Here is a 17168-nt window from a genome sequence, read left to right on the forward strand (position 1 = left end):
TTGCTGTGTATTATTCTCCTCCTTAATGTGACTTTATTTTTATACACCAAGCATGAAGTCATTCATGAATATCTTTTCAGACGGATAGTGTATCACCTGAATAGGTGTTTTACTCCCAACTCAGCTGGTTCTAAATTGTCATCACTTTTAAAGTATCAATTTTAGGTTAAGAACAAATTAAAAACTAAGACAAGTGATGTGTGTTGAAACTACATTTACATATATGAGAGAGTTACTTTTGTTAGATTTTTTTTTTTTTGTTAAACCTCTGGAAAAACTTACATGAGAAAAGGAGTACTTGTGGTAAAGAGTTGTCACTTTGGATGGGCTAGCACCAGCAGGAGAGTGAATTTGTGTGGGGGGGTGGAGGGTGAGAAAACCTGGATTTGTGCTGGAAATGTCCCACCTGTTGATCACTTTAGATAAGCTATTACCAGCAGGACAGTGGGGTGGGAGGAGGTATTGTTTCATGATTTCTGTGTGTATATAAAGTCTGCTGCAGTTTCCACGGTAAACATCTGATGAAGTGAGCTGTAGCTCACGAAAGCTCATGCTCAAATAAATTGGTTAGTCTCTAAGGTGCCACAAGTACTCCTTTTCTTTTTGCGAATACAGACTAACACGGCTGTTCCTCTGAAACCTTACATGAGAAAGACAGACAAGATTGTGTGTCTAGTTCAAATCTGTATCTGTATCAAATCAAAATGGGAATGATTTTGGCCACTTAGTTAGTTTACACAGAAACAGAATGATCAATCCGGTTTGAAACAACTGAAATAGTGAGAGAAAAGAACTTTAAATAATAATAAGAATAAGAATAATAAGAATAAATGTATCACACATTAGTCTTATAATGTTAGGTCATTAAAAACTTGCCTGTGCCTTTAAGGAGTTTTTAGACATACATTTAATTACTTTATCCTGTGACCTTTAGAAAAAAAATAACTCACATGCTTATGTTTTTCATTGCTTAGTTTATTAAATAAGATTTTCAGGCTAATAAAAGAAATTGTAGGAAGCTTTCCGTCACCTAGAGATAAGCCAAGTGTCAGCAAGATAACACCTTAGCCATAACACCATGTTTGTTACCCCAAAAAGTGCAAAAAGAAACTCTAAAATGTAGCTTTTGTAATTGCTATTTTTCTAAGTCTATATTTTAAAAATATGTTAATTGAGATTTGTGTTTTGCACAAAATATTTAATACAAGTTTTAATTGCCAACTACAAATGCTATAAAGACAGGTCATAACTCTAAGAAGACAAACAAACCAAGAAGAGCATCTTTCAAAGAACTAATTTGTCCCTTTGTTTAAGATACCAGTTTTGGTATAACTGCAAACCTTATCTCAAGAAAATAACCTTCTAAAAAACATTCCTGTTTTAGGAAAAAACATTCATTGTGTAAAAGAATGCAAGGATGATCCTTATTTAGGATACCTCAAATGTAGGGATGTGTTATCAGAGCCAAAAACAGCACTAAAAATGGGCTTTGTCAACCCTTCTTTTGCAAGAAAAAGCCCACAAAATTCTTATGGAATGTAATTCCTTTATTAACACTCTAAAAATCTTTATTCTGAAACTTTAATAATGGGGAAGGGTTTTGAAGAAAATGTTTGTTTATTTCATAAATGTTGAAATGGCAAGTGCTTTGCGGCTGTACCTTCAGAAATATTTTGTCAAAATGCAAAGCTTATAATGTAATTTCCTAATGTCCTTGCTATGCCCTGGTCTACACTAGGACTTTAGGTCGAATTTAGCAACGTTAAATCGATTTAAACCTGCACCCGTCCACACAGTGAAGCCCTTTATTTCGACTTAAAGGGCTCTTAAAATCGATTTCCTTACTCCACCCCTGACAAGTGGATTAGCACTTAAATCGACGTTCCCAGCTCGAATTTGGGGTACTGTGGACACAATTCGATGGTATTGGCCTCCGGGAGCTATCCCAGAGTGCTCCATTCTGACCGCTCTGGACAGCACTCTCAACTCAGATGCACTGGCCAGGTAGACAGGAAAAGAACCGCGAACTTTTGAATCTCATTTCCTGTTTGGCCAGCGTGGCAAGCTGCAGGTGACCATGCAGAGCTCATCAGCACAGGTGACCATGATGGAGTCCCAGAATCGCAAAAGAGCTCCAGCATGGACCGAACGGGAGGTACGGGATCTGATCGCTGTTTGGGGAGAGGAATCCGTGCTATCAGAACTCCGTTCCAGTTTTTGAAATGCCAAAACCTTTGTGAAAATCTCCCAGGGCATGAAGGACAGAGGCCATAACAGGGACCCGAAGCAGTGCCGCGTGAAACTGAAGGAGCTGAGGCAAGCCTACCAGAAAACCAGAGAGGCGAACAGCCGCTCTGGGTCAGAGCCCCAAACATGCCGCTTCTATGATGAGCTGCATGCCATTTTAGGGGGTTCAGCCACCACTACCCCAGCCGTGTTGTTTGACTCCTTCAATGGAGATGGAGGCAATACGGAAGCAGGTTTTGGGGACGAAGAAGATGATGATGAGGAGGAGGTTGTAGATAGCTCACAGCAAGCAAGCGGAGAAACCGGTTTTCCCGACAGCCAGGAACTGTTTCTCACCCTAGACCTGGAGCCAGTACCCCCCGAACCCACCCAAGGCTGCCTCCTGGACCCAGCAGGCGGAGAAGGGACCTCTGGTGAGTGTACCTTTTAAAATGCTATACATGGTTTAAAAGCAAGCATGTGAAAGGATTACTTTGCCCTGGCATTTGCGGTTCTCCTAGATGTAGTCCTAAAGCCTTTGCAAAAGGTTTCTGGGGAGGGCAGCCTTATTTCGTCCTTCATGGTAGGACACTTTATCACTCCAGGCCAGTAACACATACTCGGGAATCACTGTAGAACAAAGCATTGCAGTGTATGTTTGCTGGCATTCAACCAAAATCCGTTCTTTATCTCTCTGTGTTATCCTCAGGAGAGTGAGATATAATTCATGGTCACCTGGTTGAAATAGGGTGCTTTTCTTCAGGGACACTCAGTATAGCCCATTCCTGCTGGGCTGTTTGCCTGTGGCTGAACAGAAATGTTCGCCGCTGTTAGCCACAGGGAAGGGGGAAGGTTGAGGGGGTAGTCACGCGGTGGGAGGAGGCAAAATGCGACCTTGTAACGAAAGCACATGTGCTATGTATGTAATGTTAACAGCAAGGTTTACCCTGAAAGAGTGTAGCGACTGTTTTATAAAATGTGTCTTTTTAAATACCGCTGTCCCTTTTTTTTTCTCCACCAGCTGCATGTGTTTCAATGATCACAGGATCTTCTCCTTCCCAGAGGCTAGTGAAGCTTAGAAAGAAAAAAAAACGCACTCGCGATGAAATGTTCTCCGAGCTCATGCTGTCCTCCCACACTGACAGAGCACAGACGAATGCGTGGAGGCAAATAATGTCAGAGTGCAGGAAAGCACAAAATGACCGGGAGGAGAGGTGGAGGGCTGAAGAGAGTAAGTGGCGGGCTGAAGACAGGGCTGAAGCTCAAATGTGGCGGCAGCGTGATGAGAGGAGGCAGGATTCAATGCTGAGGCTGCTGCAGGACCAAATCAGAATGCTCCAGTGTATGGTTGAGCTGCAGCAAAGGCAGCTGGAGCACAGACTGCCACTGCTGCCCCTCTGTAACCAACCGCCCTCCTCCCCAAGTTCCATAGCCTCCACACCCAGACGCCCAAGAACGCGGTGTGGGGGCCTCCGGCCAACCAGCCACTCCACCGCAGAGGATTGCCCAAAAAAAAGAAGGCTGTCATTCAATAAATTTTAAAGTTGTAAACTTTTAAAGTGCTGTGCTTAAAGTGCTGTGTGGCATTTTCCTTCCCTCCTCCACCACCCCTCCTGGGATACCTTGGTAGTCATCCCCCTATTTGTGTGATGAATGAATAACGAATGCATGACTGTGAAGCAGCAATGACTTTATTGCCTCTGCAAGCGGTGATTAAAGGGAGGAGGGGAGGGTGGTTAGCTTACAGGGAAGTAGAGTGAACCAAGGGGCGGGGGGTTTCATCAAGGAGAAACAAACAGAACTTTCACACTGTAGCCTGGCCAGTCATGAAACTGGTTTTCAAAGCTTCTCTGATGCGTACCGCGCCCTCCTGTTCTCTTCTAACCGCCCTGGTGTCTGGCTGCGCGTAACCAGCAGCTATGCGATTTTCCTCAGCCTCCCACCCCGCCATAAACGTCTCCCCCTTACTCTCACAGATATTGTGGAGCACACAGCAAGCAGTAATAACAGTGGGAATATTGGTTTCGCTGAGGTCTAAGCGAGTCAGTAAACTGCGCCAGCGCGCCTTTAAACGTCCAAATGCACATTCTACCACCATTCTGCACTTGCTCAGCCTGTAGTTGAACAGCTCCTGACCACTGTCCAGGCTGCCTGTGTACGGCTTCATGAGCCATGGCATTAAGGGGTAGGCTGGGTCCCCAAGGATACATATAGGCATTTCAACATCCCCAACAGTTATTTTCTGGTCTGGGAAGAAAGTCCCTTCCTGCAGCTTTTGAAACAGACCAGAGTTCCTGAAGATGCGAGCATCATGCACCTTTCCCGGCCATCCCACGTTGATGTTGGTGAAACGTCCCTTGTGATCCACCAGAGCTTGCAGCACTATCGAAAAGTACCCCTTGCGGTTTATGTACTCGCTGGCTTGGTGCTCTGGTGCCAAGATAGGGATATGGGTTCCGTCTATGGCCCCACCACAGTTAGGGAATCCCATTGCAGCAAAGCCATCCACTATGACCTGCACATTTCCCAGGGTCACTACCCTTGATATCAGCAGATCTTTGATTGCGTGAGCTACTTGCATCACAGCAGCCCCCACAGTAGATTTGCCCACTCCAAATTGATTCCCAACTGACCGGTAGCTGTCTGGCATTGCAAGCTTCCACAGGGCTATCGCCACTCTCTTCTCAACTGTGAGGGCTGCTCTCATCCTGGTATTCATGCGCTTCAGGGCAGGGGAAAGCAAGTCACAAAGTTCCATGAAAGTGCCCTTACGCATGCGAAAGTTTCGCAGCCACTGGGAATCGTCCCAGACCTGCAACACTATGCGGTCCCACCAGTCTGTGCTTGTTTCCCGAGCCCAGAATCGACGTTCCACAGCATGAACCTGCCCCATTAGCACCATGATGCATGCATTGGCAGGGCCCATGCTTTCAGAGAAATCTGTGTCCATGTCCTGATCACTCAAGGGACCGCGCTGACGTCGCCTCCTCGCCCGGTATCGCGTTGCCATGTTCTGGTGCTGCATATACTGCTGGATAATGCGTGTGGTGGTTGATGTGCTCCTAATTGCCAAAATGAGCTCAGCGGCCTCCATGCTTGCCTTGGTATGGCGTCCGCATAGAAAAAAGGCGTGGAACGATTGTCTGCCGTTGCTCTGACAGAGGGAGGGGCGACTGACGACACGGCTTACAGGGTTGGCTTCAGGGAGCTAAAATCAACAAAGGGTGTGCCTGTACATCAAGGAGTATTTCAGGCAGGACTGCACGGAGGGTTCCAATAAGAAATGGTGCACCAAAGTTATCGTTGTTATTGGAACAAGGAGGTTAGCCTGGCCTCTGATTGATACATGGCTAGATTAACCTCGCTGCGGCTTCTCTGTGACTGACTGCAGTGTGATCTAGACAGGGGAGGAGGAAAATGAGTACAAAACAAATCTGGTCTATTTCTTGTTCTGACCCACTCCATCTATCCTTTACATCTTTGGCTGGCAGCAGACGGTGCAGAAGGACTGCATGCCATCCACATCTCATGGCTGCTTGGCAGAAGATGGTACAGTACGACTGCTAGCCATCTTCATCTCTTGCCTGCCTGGCATAAGATGGTACAATACGACTGCTAGCAATCCTCATCTCTTGCCTGCCTGGCAGAAGATGGTACAGTACGACTGCTAGCAGTCCGTATCGCCTGCCCGCTCACCATAAGACGGTTCAATAGGACTGACTGCAGGACTAAAGAGAATGACCTGGTCAAGTCACTCCAAATTTAGTCCCTGCGCCCATGTCTGCCCAGGCGCTCCCAGCCGACGTGGCCAGGAGCACCTCGGACACGATGAGGACAACTACCAGTCGTATTGCACCGTCTGCTGCCAGAAGGCAATGGGTTGCTGCTACTGTGCAGCAAAGCCGTACCGCGTCTGCCAGCACCCAGGAGACATAGGGTGACGGTTACCTGAGCGGGCTCCATGCTTGCCGTGGTATGGCGTCTGCACAGGTAACTCAGGAAAAAAGGCGCGAAATGATTGTCTGCCCTTGCTTTCACGGGGGGAGGGAGGGTGGGAACGGGGTCCTGACGATATGTACCCAGAACCACCCGCGACAATGTTTTAGCCCCATCAGGCATTGGGATATCGACCCAGAATTCCAATGGGCAGCGCAGACTGCGGGAACTGTGGGATAGCTACCCACAGTGCAACGCTCCGGAAGTCGACGCTTGCCTCGGTACTGTGGAAGCGCTCCGCCAAGTTAATGCACTTAATGCACTTAGAGCATTTTCTGTGGGGACACACACACTCGAATATATAAAACCGATTTCTAAAAAACCGACTTCTATAAATTCGACCTAATTTCGTAGTGTAGACATACCCTATGTGAAGGGTAAAATCTTTTATGTACCAGTCTGAAATCTTGCTGAATGGATCACTAATATGAGAAGCTATTTAGATAGAGAATATTTATTAATTAGCTATCTGCTAGCAACTCCTCACCCAACTCAGAAGAACAAGGATCACCTCTTCAAAATTTGTTGAGACAAGAAAGCAATCCTTTAATAATTATTCCAGTTTGAAGATTCTCTTTAAGAATTATTTATTTTTAAAAGACTTTGAGAGCTAAAAAGCTTTGCTATAAAGAACAGGAGTGTTTGGACTCTTTCAAATCAGAATTTCAATTCCTGTTGAACCCTAATGAAACTGAAGAAATAGCTCAGAAAATGGGCTGAGTGAAAAGAGTTAAAGCTCTAAACTTAAAGATGGTGGAGGAATCTCCCTGCGCAAAGAAAAAGGCAATATAACTGTCAAGAAAGAATTACAACTCTAACACATATAGGAATTAACATATTACATATTAATAAGATAAAGAGGCTCCTAAGAACAACCCAGGAAGATACTGAGCCAATGAAAAGATGACTGAGGCTAATTTGGCATTTGCACTCTCTGTGCCGCCATCCACAACTTTACAGCACTCATCAATTAATCCTGTCCAGCTATACAAGCAAGCTGCCACAGCCAGCTAAGACGAAATAGAAGAGAACAGCCATGCAGCAGCAGTGAAAAGGCAACCTTCAATCCCCAATGGACATCACCAAGACTTCAGCATGGAGCAGTGAGATGAAATAACTAAACCGTTACCAAGAGAGTAGATTTGAAAACTCTTGTAATGATTTTATTGGAATATTGACATGCAATTGTAACTGAACAGTTTATCCTGTTAATTACCAAATGGTTACAATGTATCCCTGGAGAGGAGTCAGGGGCTAAACACCAGAAAACAGAAAAACAGTGGGATTTAACTGGATTTAAGATTTTTGGCTTAAGACAGATCTGTAGATGGCTTTTTCTAAGTAACTGGTTTAAAAAGTTTATTTAATTTCCTTGGATTTTAGTTGCTTACTTTTCCCATTTTAAAACGCTTTTAGCTTATCAATGGTAACCAAGCAGGACTCACCTGACCTTAAACGAAATTATTTTGCCCATCTATAAACAGTTTTCAGTTATCTAATGATTTATTAAGACTGAACCCCCAATCATTTTAGCCTCAATTTACCAAGAGAAAAGGGCCCCACCCAAGCCAGGTCTCCTCTCGAAAGTGTAATCTCTGTAGAAAAACTCTCCACAGAAAGACATCCAGAAGAGACTATAATAGAAGTAACCTTTGTTTATCATTTGTGTTTTGATTAATGTTTTCTTTTACTTTCTTTAACAATCAAATAGCCAAGGTTAATAATTGTGATCATTTGCTCAGCACTAATCGTGGTGTCCTCTGTGGTATGTCAAAGAACCCCTTTGCCTAAAATAGTGAGAGACACATGCCTGTCTTGGCAATAAGAGATAATTAGTAAGAGCTGGCCTGCCATTTCTTGTTTATCTAGACTAAACATTTTTAGTAACTGTTGGGATACAATTACTTGGCACTCAACAATTCCCTCCCATCCCCCAACAGTTTGCTCTCTGTCTTAAACTCTCAATCTAGAATACATTTTTAGGCCAGAGTTGCTTCCTGGGAACCAGTCACTGGTGTCTGGGCTGAGATTCCTGAAAGAGGGGTTTGCTTGCATGCCGCTTGTGACCCCTCTGATCAAGGAGTGGAGTGTACATTGTGAATAAACAGAATTATACTAAGAAAATATTTAGACACTATGTCACTGTTTTCTAACAGGAAACTTACCTGCAAGGCCCCAACATCTGCTACCGCTCAACAGAGGGGCAACAGTATTATACCCATTTCATAGCTGAGCAAATAAAAGGACAGAATTGTTCGTGAAGTGAAGTGCCCAAGGTACCAGTGTAAGTTGGTAGCACAGCTAAGAATAGAACTCTAACTAGTACTCAGCTCTAACTATCCCATCACACTCCCTCATTCAGCTTTTCCTTAGGACTTGCTGAAGTGGGGTTATTTAGTCTGCAGAAGAGAAGAGTGGGGGGGATTTGATAGCAGCCTTCAATTACCTGAAGTGGGGTTCCAAAGAAGATGGAACTAGGCGGTTCTCAGTTGTGGCAGATGACAGAACAAGAAGCAATGGTTTCAAGTTGGGGAAGGTCTAGGTTGGATATTAGGAAACTATTTCACTAGGAGGGTGGTGAAGCACTGGAATATGTTACCTAGGGAGGTCGTGGAATCTCCATCCTTAGATGTTTTTAAGGCCCAGCTTGACAAAGCCTTGGCTGGGATGATTTAATTGGTGTTGGTCCTTCTTTGAGCAGGGTATTGGACTAGATGACCTTCTGAGGTCTCTTCCAACTCTAATATAATATTTGAAGTTTGGAACTCTGTATATTTTCTCTCCAGTCCATTTAGCAGATCACTGAGTTCTCTAACCCAGTGGATTTTGGGCTGGAGAAGACAGTAAAAATCATTTAGTTCTGCTGGTATTTTCCTCTCCCTGTGCATGCCTAAAATGCAGCTAAGGTTCCTCAAACGCTGTCGATTTCATTATAACTTCTACATATCTTTACAAGTCTTTAATCTCCCTGAGTAGCAGTTTTTTCTGCTCTTCTCTGTAGCTGGCATTTTCAGGTTTTTCTGTGTGTTTCTGTCATATCTGTAATTTAAAGCAGTTAAAGATCCTTTAATTTCACATATCTATACTGGCAGAGCCCTTTGAGATGCATTAACTGTTTCCAGCATTTCTCCAAAGTCAACTTTTCCTATGCTGTTTTTTTTTTTTTCATCCTCTGCAATCTGTGGAGCTCTGTGCTGGATTGCTGTTAGTTTAGGCTAATTGCATTGGCAGCCACCTAAGGCCAGAACCTAAACAATCATTTCACACGCAAGAATTTGCTCATGATTATTTTTAACCAGCTTAGTGGGGAGAAAGAACCTCCTGCCACAAGACTCACATAAAATAATTGTGTAAGAATATTATAGCAGGGTTACATATCTTAATAAAAATGTTCTCTTTATAGTAAGTCCAGACAGTTGAGGAAAGGAAACACCTCTTCATAATCTGTCTCAAATGAACCAAAGAATTGTAGTTTAGAGGAGAGATTTATTCCCTAGGTAAGATGGTATTAGTCAAGGCAAAAAATGAACACCATTATCTCCAAGTTGATCATGGCAGCCTAGGTATTCTGAATCTAAGTAAATGTGACAGATGTTTGCTCTACAGATATTGTTAACAAAATATTTGGAGAGACTAAACTGTTAATGTAAATCAAGAGAGAAAGGGGGTGGGAATGCGTTATTGGACAAGAGTCTGCTGGAACCTGAGATAAAAGGAAGTCAACGCAGGTCAGACTGTTACCCAGTTACGACCATCTCTACCACCAATGCACTAATGAGACAATTTTGGAAGCTTCTCCATTTCACAGTCATGGTAAAACATTTCCTGGTTCATTTTTATGCTTTCTTGTTGTTGTTCTGTTGCACAAGACAATTATGCTACAGCCTAAAGAGAGTTTGAGCGTTTTTGAAAAATCAAGATATTTAGATGCCAGGAGGGTATTCTGTTTGGGGAGCCCCAGGGCACACAAAGAGGATGTATGCGAGAGTCAGGCATTTTGCTTTTAGTTACAAATGTCCTGTGTGGGTATGTGTGCTTATACAAATCTTTGTAAAGAGTGTGAGAACATTGCAGTTTTGGCAAACATAGAAACGCTATTGTTAAAAGCAGAGCAAAATAAAGGAAAGAACTGAGTATGCAAAGAGCAAAATGACTTCAAAGGAGTTTAGGGAGGAATTAAAGCAAATTTTAAAAGGCTCAATTGACTTAAATAATTTGATAGAGAATTAAAAGAATTCCAGACTTCCTAGGTTAAAAGCAATGTATCATGAACTTAGAGAAACTTCAGCTCTTCAAGGACCCAGTCTTGTTCCCACTAAAGAATCAATGGAAAATTTTGTCATTTTCTGGCATCAGGATTTGGCACCAGTTATGAAAATTTCAACAAGAAAAGCCCTTTATTTCTGCTAAGAAAAAAAAAAGAGTGAGTGCAGCCACTGAAGCAAAATTAATAAGTAATAGTAATTTATATAATACTAGTGCTTACATCACACTTTTCATCCATGATTTCAAAGTGCTTTACAAAGGAAAGTAAATGAGAGGTCTAAGCCATACCATGCTGAGCACATATTAACCTTAAAGAATATCTTCTGATTCCCCCTTTTGACAATTTTCAGAGGTCTTGATTGTTTACTATTTTAAAAGCCAAATCCTGATCCCAGCCAAGTCACTGTCAAAACTCTTATTGAATCATAGTGTCAAGTATCAGGGGGTAGCCGTGGAAGTCTGTATCCACAAAAACAACAAGGAGCCCGGTGGCACCTTAAAGACAAACAGATTTATTTGAGCATAAGCTTTCTTGGGTAAAAACCCCACTTACCTACGAAAGCTTATGCTCAAATAAATTTGTTTGTCTTTAAGGTGCCACCGGACTCCTTGTTGTTTTTATTGAGTCATAGAATCATAGGACTGGAAGGGACCTCGAGAGGTCATCTAGTCCAGTCCCCTGCACTCAAGGCAGGATGAAGTGTTACCTAGACCATCCCTTACTGGTGTTTATCTAACCTGCTCTTAAAAATGATGGAGATTCAACAACCTCCCTGTTTAATTTATTCCAGTGCTTCACCATCATGACAGTGAGGAAGTTTTTCCGAATGTCCAACCTAAACCTCCCTTGCTGCAATTTAAGCCCATTGTTTCTTCTCCTGTCCTCAGAGGTTAAGAAGAACAATTCTTCTCCCTCCTCCTTGTAAAACCCTTTTATGTACTTGAAAACAGTTATCATGTCCCCTTTCGTTTTTCTCTTTTCCAGACTAAACAAACCAAATTTTTTCAATCTTCCCTCATCGGTCATGTTTTCTAGACCTTTAATCATTTTTGTTGCTCTTCTCAGGACTTTCTCCAATTTGTCCACATCTTTCCTGAAATGTGGCACCCAGAACTGGACACAATACTAGATTTAGGCCTAATCAGCGTGTAGTAGAGCAGAAGAATTACTTCTCGTGTCTTGCTTACCACACTCCTCCTAATACATCCAGTATGATGTTTGCTTTTTTTGCAACAGTGTTACACTGTTGATTCATATTTATCTTATGGTCCACTATGACCCCCAGATCCCTTTCTGCAACACTCCTTCCTAGGCAGTCATTTTCCATTTTGTATGTGTGCAACTGATTGTTCCTTCTTAAATAGAGTACTTTGCATTTGTCCTTATTGAATTTCATCCTATTTACTTCAGACCATTTCTCCAGTTTGTCCAGATCATTTTGAAGTTTAATCCTATCCTCCAAAGCACTTGCAACCCCTCCCAGCTTGGTATCATCCGCAAACTTTATAAGTGTCATTATCTAAATCATTAACAATATTGAACAGAACTGGACCCAGAACTGAACCCACTCATTATGCCCTTCCAGCATGAGAAGTGGTAAAATAATTTGGTACCAATGATGGTCAACCTCTTATTTATCTTGTAAATAGCACCAAGTGTGCAGACAGCATTTAAAAAGAAGAGCCAAACTAATAGTCCCTTCCACTTACTACAAGGTGCTGATGGTAGCTTAATAGCTTGTGTCCAATACTTCTCTATGCTTTTCATTTTGCATTAAATAAAAGTTGACTCTTGGGATGAATGATTTGGCACAAATTACACATTTTGTAAAGTTAAAAACAGCAACAAAATGCTTAGAGCTGAGCGGAAATGCTTCTTAACGAGATAAATAATATTGGGTGAGAGCCTAAGTCAGTAACTGAGCTCACGTGGCATGGAGAGGAAGGGGCAACAGGGAGCTAATGGTACCTTCCTGCATCACAGCCACCCAGCACCAGGGCAAGGTAGGGCTGCACAAGAGTGGCCCTAATTTATGCAACTGGCATATGGTCCCTCAGGGTTGTTCCTGTGCTCCCTCAGGGACCTCACCTCACTGGGGCATAGGGCATAGCTAGAGCTGGCTTCTTCCATCCCCCCGCCCTTCCCCATCCTTTTAAAAATCAAGATTGGATATTTTTCTAAAACATATGCTCCAGGTTACACAGGAATTATTTCAGGGAAGTTCTATGGCCTCTGTTGTGCACCCCCAACATGCTCCCTGCCTCCTTCTTTTCCTTTATAAAGGGAGCAGGTGGGGAGAGGGAGGTGGGAGATGGGAGGCACAGAAGGAAGTGGCGTTTTCCCTGGCACAGGGAGAATTCTCAGATGGCCACCGCTGGTGCATTAAGGTTCTTTTGTGCCACTTGCTGAAGAATCTGGCTCTAATGTATGTAGATTTTATGGGGCAGATTCTCGCCTGTACTCTGGCTCCATTATACCAGTCTGCCAGTGCAAGGGGGCTGTAAAAATGGCAGGTATGGTTGAATAGGGATTCCCTGAGCATGGGGGAAATCCCTGAATGAGGTAGGGTTACCTTAGTAGTTCTTATACCACTCCCCATTCATAGCTCCCTGGCTTTGTAAAGCACCCAGCTGCACCTTTATTCACCAGCTTTCAGAATGTTCTCAGTGCTCCTCTAAAGCATCCCCAGAACAGCAGCCCTGCAAAGGTGCTATAAATACATTTTATCCTCTGAGGCCGAATACAGACTTATAAATACAGTATGTACTTTTTTTTAAAAAGCATATGGCATCTGAGGTTGTGGAGTGGGAATCTGAGATACTAACTGTTGTCATGCTGGTCCTTCCCTCCCTCTACTAACCCAACATCTTTCCTTCTTTCTGTAGAACGTGTCAGCTGCTACCATCAGGTGAATGGAGCTGTGATGTTACAGTGGTCACTTTAAAAGTTTCCCCATTTTGTTCCACCAGTCTAAGGGTATGTCTACACTACGGAATAAGGTCGAATTTATAGAAGTCGGTTTTTTAGAAATCGGTTTTATATATTCGAGTGTGTGTGTCCCCACAGAAAATGCTCTAAATGCATTAAGTGCATTAACTTGGTGGAGTGCTTCCACAGTACCGAGGCTAGAGTCGACTTCCAGAGCGTTGCACTGTGGGTAGCTATCCCACAGTTCCCACAGTCTCCGCTGCCCATTGGAATTCTGGGTTGAGATCCCAATGCCTGATGGGGCTAAAACATTGTCGCGGGTGGTTCTGGGTACATATCGTCAGGCCCCCGTTCCCTCCCTCCCTCCGTGAAAGCAAGGGCAGACAATCATTTCGCGCCTTTTTTCCTGAGTTACCTGTGCAGACGCCATACCACTGCAAGCATGGAGCCCGCTCAGGTAACCGTCACCCTATGTCTCCTGGGTGCTGGCAGATGCGGTATGGCATTGCTACACAGTAGCAGCAACCCCTTGCCTTGTGGCAGCAGACGGTACAGTACGACTGGTAGCTGTCATCGTCATGTCCGAGGTGCTCCTGGTCGCCTCTGTGAGGTCGATCAGGAGCGCCTGGGCAGACATGGGCGCAGGGACTAAATTTGGAGTGACTTGACCAAGTCATTCTCTTTAGTCCTGCAGTCAGTCCTATTGAACCATCTTATGGTGAGCGGGCAGGCGATACGGACTGCTAGCAGTCGTACTGTACCATCTTCTGCCGAGCAGCCATGAGATGTGGATGGCATGCAGTCCTTCTGCACCGTCTGCTGCCAGCCAAAGATGTAAAAGATAGATGGAGTGGATCAAAACAAGAAATAGACCAGATTTGTTTTGTACTCATTTGCCTCCTCCCCTGTCTAGGGGACTCATTCTTCTAGATCACACTGCAGTCACTCACAGAGAAGATGCAGCGAGGTAAATCTAGCCATGTATCAATCAGAGGCCAGGCTAACCTCCTTGTTCCAATAAGGACAATAACTTAGGTGCACCATTTCTTATTGGAACCCTCCGTGAAGTCCTGCCTGAAATACTCCTTGATGTAAAGACACCCACTTTGTTGATTTTAGCTCCCTGAAGCCAACCCTGAAAGCCGTGTTGTCAGTCGCCCCTCCCTCTGTCAGAGCAACGGCAGACAATCGTTCCGCGCCTTTTTTCTGTGCGGACGCCATACCAAGGCAAGCATGGAGGCCGCTCAGCTCACTTTGGCAATTAGGAGCACATTAAACACCACACGCATTATCCAGCAGTATATGCAGCACCAGAACATGGCAAAGCGATACCGGGCGAGGAGGCGACGTCAGCACGGTCACGTGAGTGATCAGGACATGGACACAGATTTCTCTGAAAGCATGGGCCCTGCCAATGCATGCATCATGGTGCTAATGGGGCAGAACGCCGTGGAACGCCGATTCTGGGCTCGGGAAACAAGCACAGACTGGTGGGACTGCATAGTGTTGCAGGTTTGGGACGATTCCCAGTGGCTGCGAAACTTTCGCATGCGTAAGGGCACTTTCATGGAACTTTGTGACTTGCTTTCCCCTGCCCTGAAGCGCATGAATACCAAGATGAGAGCAGCCCTCACAGTTGAGAAGCGAGTGGCGATAGCCCTGTGGAAGCTTGCAACGCCAGACAGCTACTGGTCAGTTGGGAATCAATTTGGAGTGGGCAAATCTACTGTGGGGGCTGCTGTGATGCAAGTAGCCCACGCAATCAAAGATCTGCTGATATCAAGGGTAGTGACCCTGGGAAATGTGCAGGTCATAGTGGATGGCTTTGCTGCAATGGGATTCCCTAACTGTGGTGGGGCCATAGACGGAACCCATATCCCTATCTTGGCACCAGAGCACCAAGCCGGCGAGTACATAAACCGCAAGGGGTACTTTTCGATAGTGCTGCAAGCTCTGGTGGATCACAAGGGACGTTTCACCAACATCAACGTGGGATGGCCGGGAAAGATGCATGATGCTCGCATCTTCAGGAACTCTGGTCTGTTTCAAAAGCTGAAGGAAGGGACTTTCTTCCCAGACCAGAAAATAACTGTTGGGGATGTTGAAATGCCTATATGTATCCTTGGGGACCCAGCCTACCCCTTAATGCCATGGCTCATGGACAGTGGTCAGGAGCTGTTCAACTACAGGCTGAGCAAGTGCAGAATGGTGGTAGAATGTGCATTTGGACGTTTAAAGGCGAGCTGGCGCAGTTTACTGACTCGCTTAGACCTCAGCGAAACCAATATTCCCACTGTTATTACTGCTTGCTGTGTGCTCCACAATATCTGTGAGAGTAAGGGGGAGACGTTTATGGCGGGGTGGGAGGTTGAGGCAAATCGCCTGGCTGCTGGTTACGCGCAGCCAGACACCAGGGTGGTTAGAAGAGCACAGGAGGGCGCGGTACGCATCAGAGAAGCTTTGAAAACCAGTTTCATGACTGGCCAGGCTACGGTGTGAAAGTTCTGTTTGTTTCTCCTTGATGAAACCTCCCGCCCCTTGGTTCACTCTACTTCCCTGTAAGCTAACCACCCGCCCCTCCTCCCTTCAATCACCGCTTGCAGAGGCAATAAAGTCATTGTTGCTTCACATTCATGCATTCTTAATTCATTCATCACACAAATAGGGGGATGACTACCAAGGTAGCCCAGGAGGGGTGGTGGAGGAGGGAAGGAAAATGCCACACAGCACTTTAAGCACAGCACTTTAAAAGTTTACAACTTTAAAATTTATTGAATGACAGCCTTCTTTTTTTTGGGCAATCCTCTGCGGTGGAGTGGCTGGTTGGCCGGAGGCCCCCCCACCATGTTCTTGGGCGTCTGGGTGTGGAGGCTATGGAACTTGAGGAGGAGGGCAGTTGGTTACAGAGGGGCTGCAGTGGCAGTCTGTGCTCCAGCTGCCTTTGCTTCAGCTCAACCATACACTGGAGCATACTGGTTTGGTCCTGCAGCAGCCTCAGCATTGAATCCTGCCTCCTCTCATCACGCTGCCGCCACATTTGAGCTTCAGCCCTGTCTTCAGCCCACCACTTACTCTCTTCAGCCCGCCACCTCTCCTCCCGGTCATTTTGTGCTTTCCTGCACTCTGACATTATTTGCCTCCACGCATTCGTCTGTGCTCTGTCAGTGTGGGAGGACAGCATGAGCTCGGAGAACATTTCATTGCGAGTGCGTTTTTTTTTCTTTCTAAGCTTCACTAGCCTCTGGGAAGGAGAAGATCCTGTGATCATTGAAACACATGCAGCTGGTGGAGAAAAAAAAAGGGACAGCGGTATTTAAAAAGACACATTTTATAAAACAGTCGCTACACTCTTTCAGGGTAAACCTTGCTGTTAACATTACATACATAGCACATGTGCTTTCGTTACAAGGTCGCATTTTGCCTCCTCCCACCGCGTGACTACCCCCTCAACCTTCCCCCCTCCCTGTGGCTAACAGTGGGGAACATTTCTGTTTAGCCACAGGCAAACAGCCCAGCAGGAATGGGCTCCTCTGAGTGTCCTCTGAAGAAAAGCACTCTATTTCAACCAGGTGACCATGAATTATATCTCACTCTCCTGAGGATAACACAGAGAGATAAAGAACGGATGTTGTTTGAATGCCAGCAAACATACACTGCAATGCTTTGTTCTACAATGATTCCTGAGTACGTGTTACTGGCCTGGAGTGGTAAAGTGTCCTACCATGAAGGACGCAATAAGGCTGCCCTCCCC

The 17168-nt window shown here is 44.8% G+C and overlaps 1 protein-coding gene across 1 annotated transcript; it reads left to right on the forward strand.

Moving 5' to 3' along the window:
* The first annotated feature begins 1741 nt into the window (after positions 1–1741).
* On the forward strand, positions 1742–3826 carry LOC140905944 (uncharacterized). Its single transcript, XM_073329441.1, has 2 exons — positions 1742–2660; positions 3248–3826. The coding sequence occupies exons 1-2, from the start codon at positions 2255–2257 to the stop codon at positions 3766–3768; spliced, it is 927 nt and encodes a 308-aa protein (XP_073185542.1). The 5' UTR covers positions 1742–2254; the 3' UTR covers positions 3769–3826.
* The last annotated feature ends 13342 nt before the right edge of the window (positions 3827–17168 follow it).

The sequence above is a fragment of the Lepidochelys kempii genome, chromosome 2 (assembly GCF_965140265.1).
Source record: "Lepidochelys kempii isolate rLepKem1 chromosome 2, rLepKem1.hap2, whole genome shotgun sequence".
Lineage (NCBI taxonomy): Eukaryota > Metazoa > Chordata > Testudines > Cheloniidae > Lepidochelys > Lepidochelys kempii.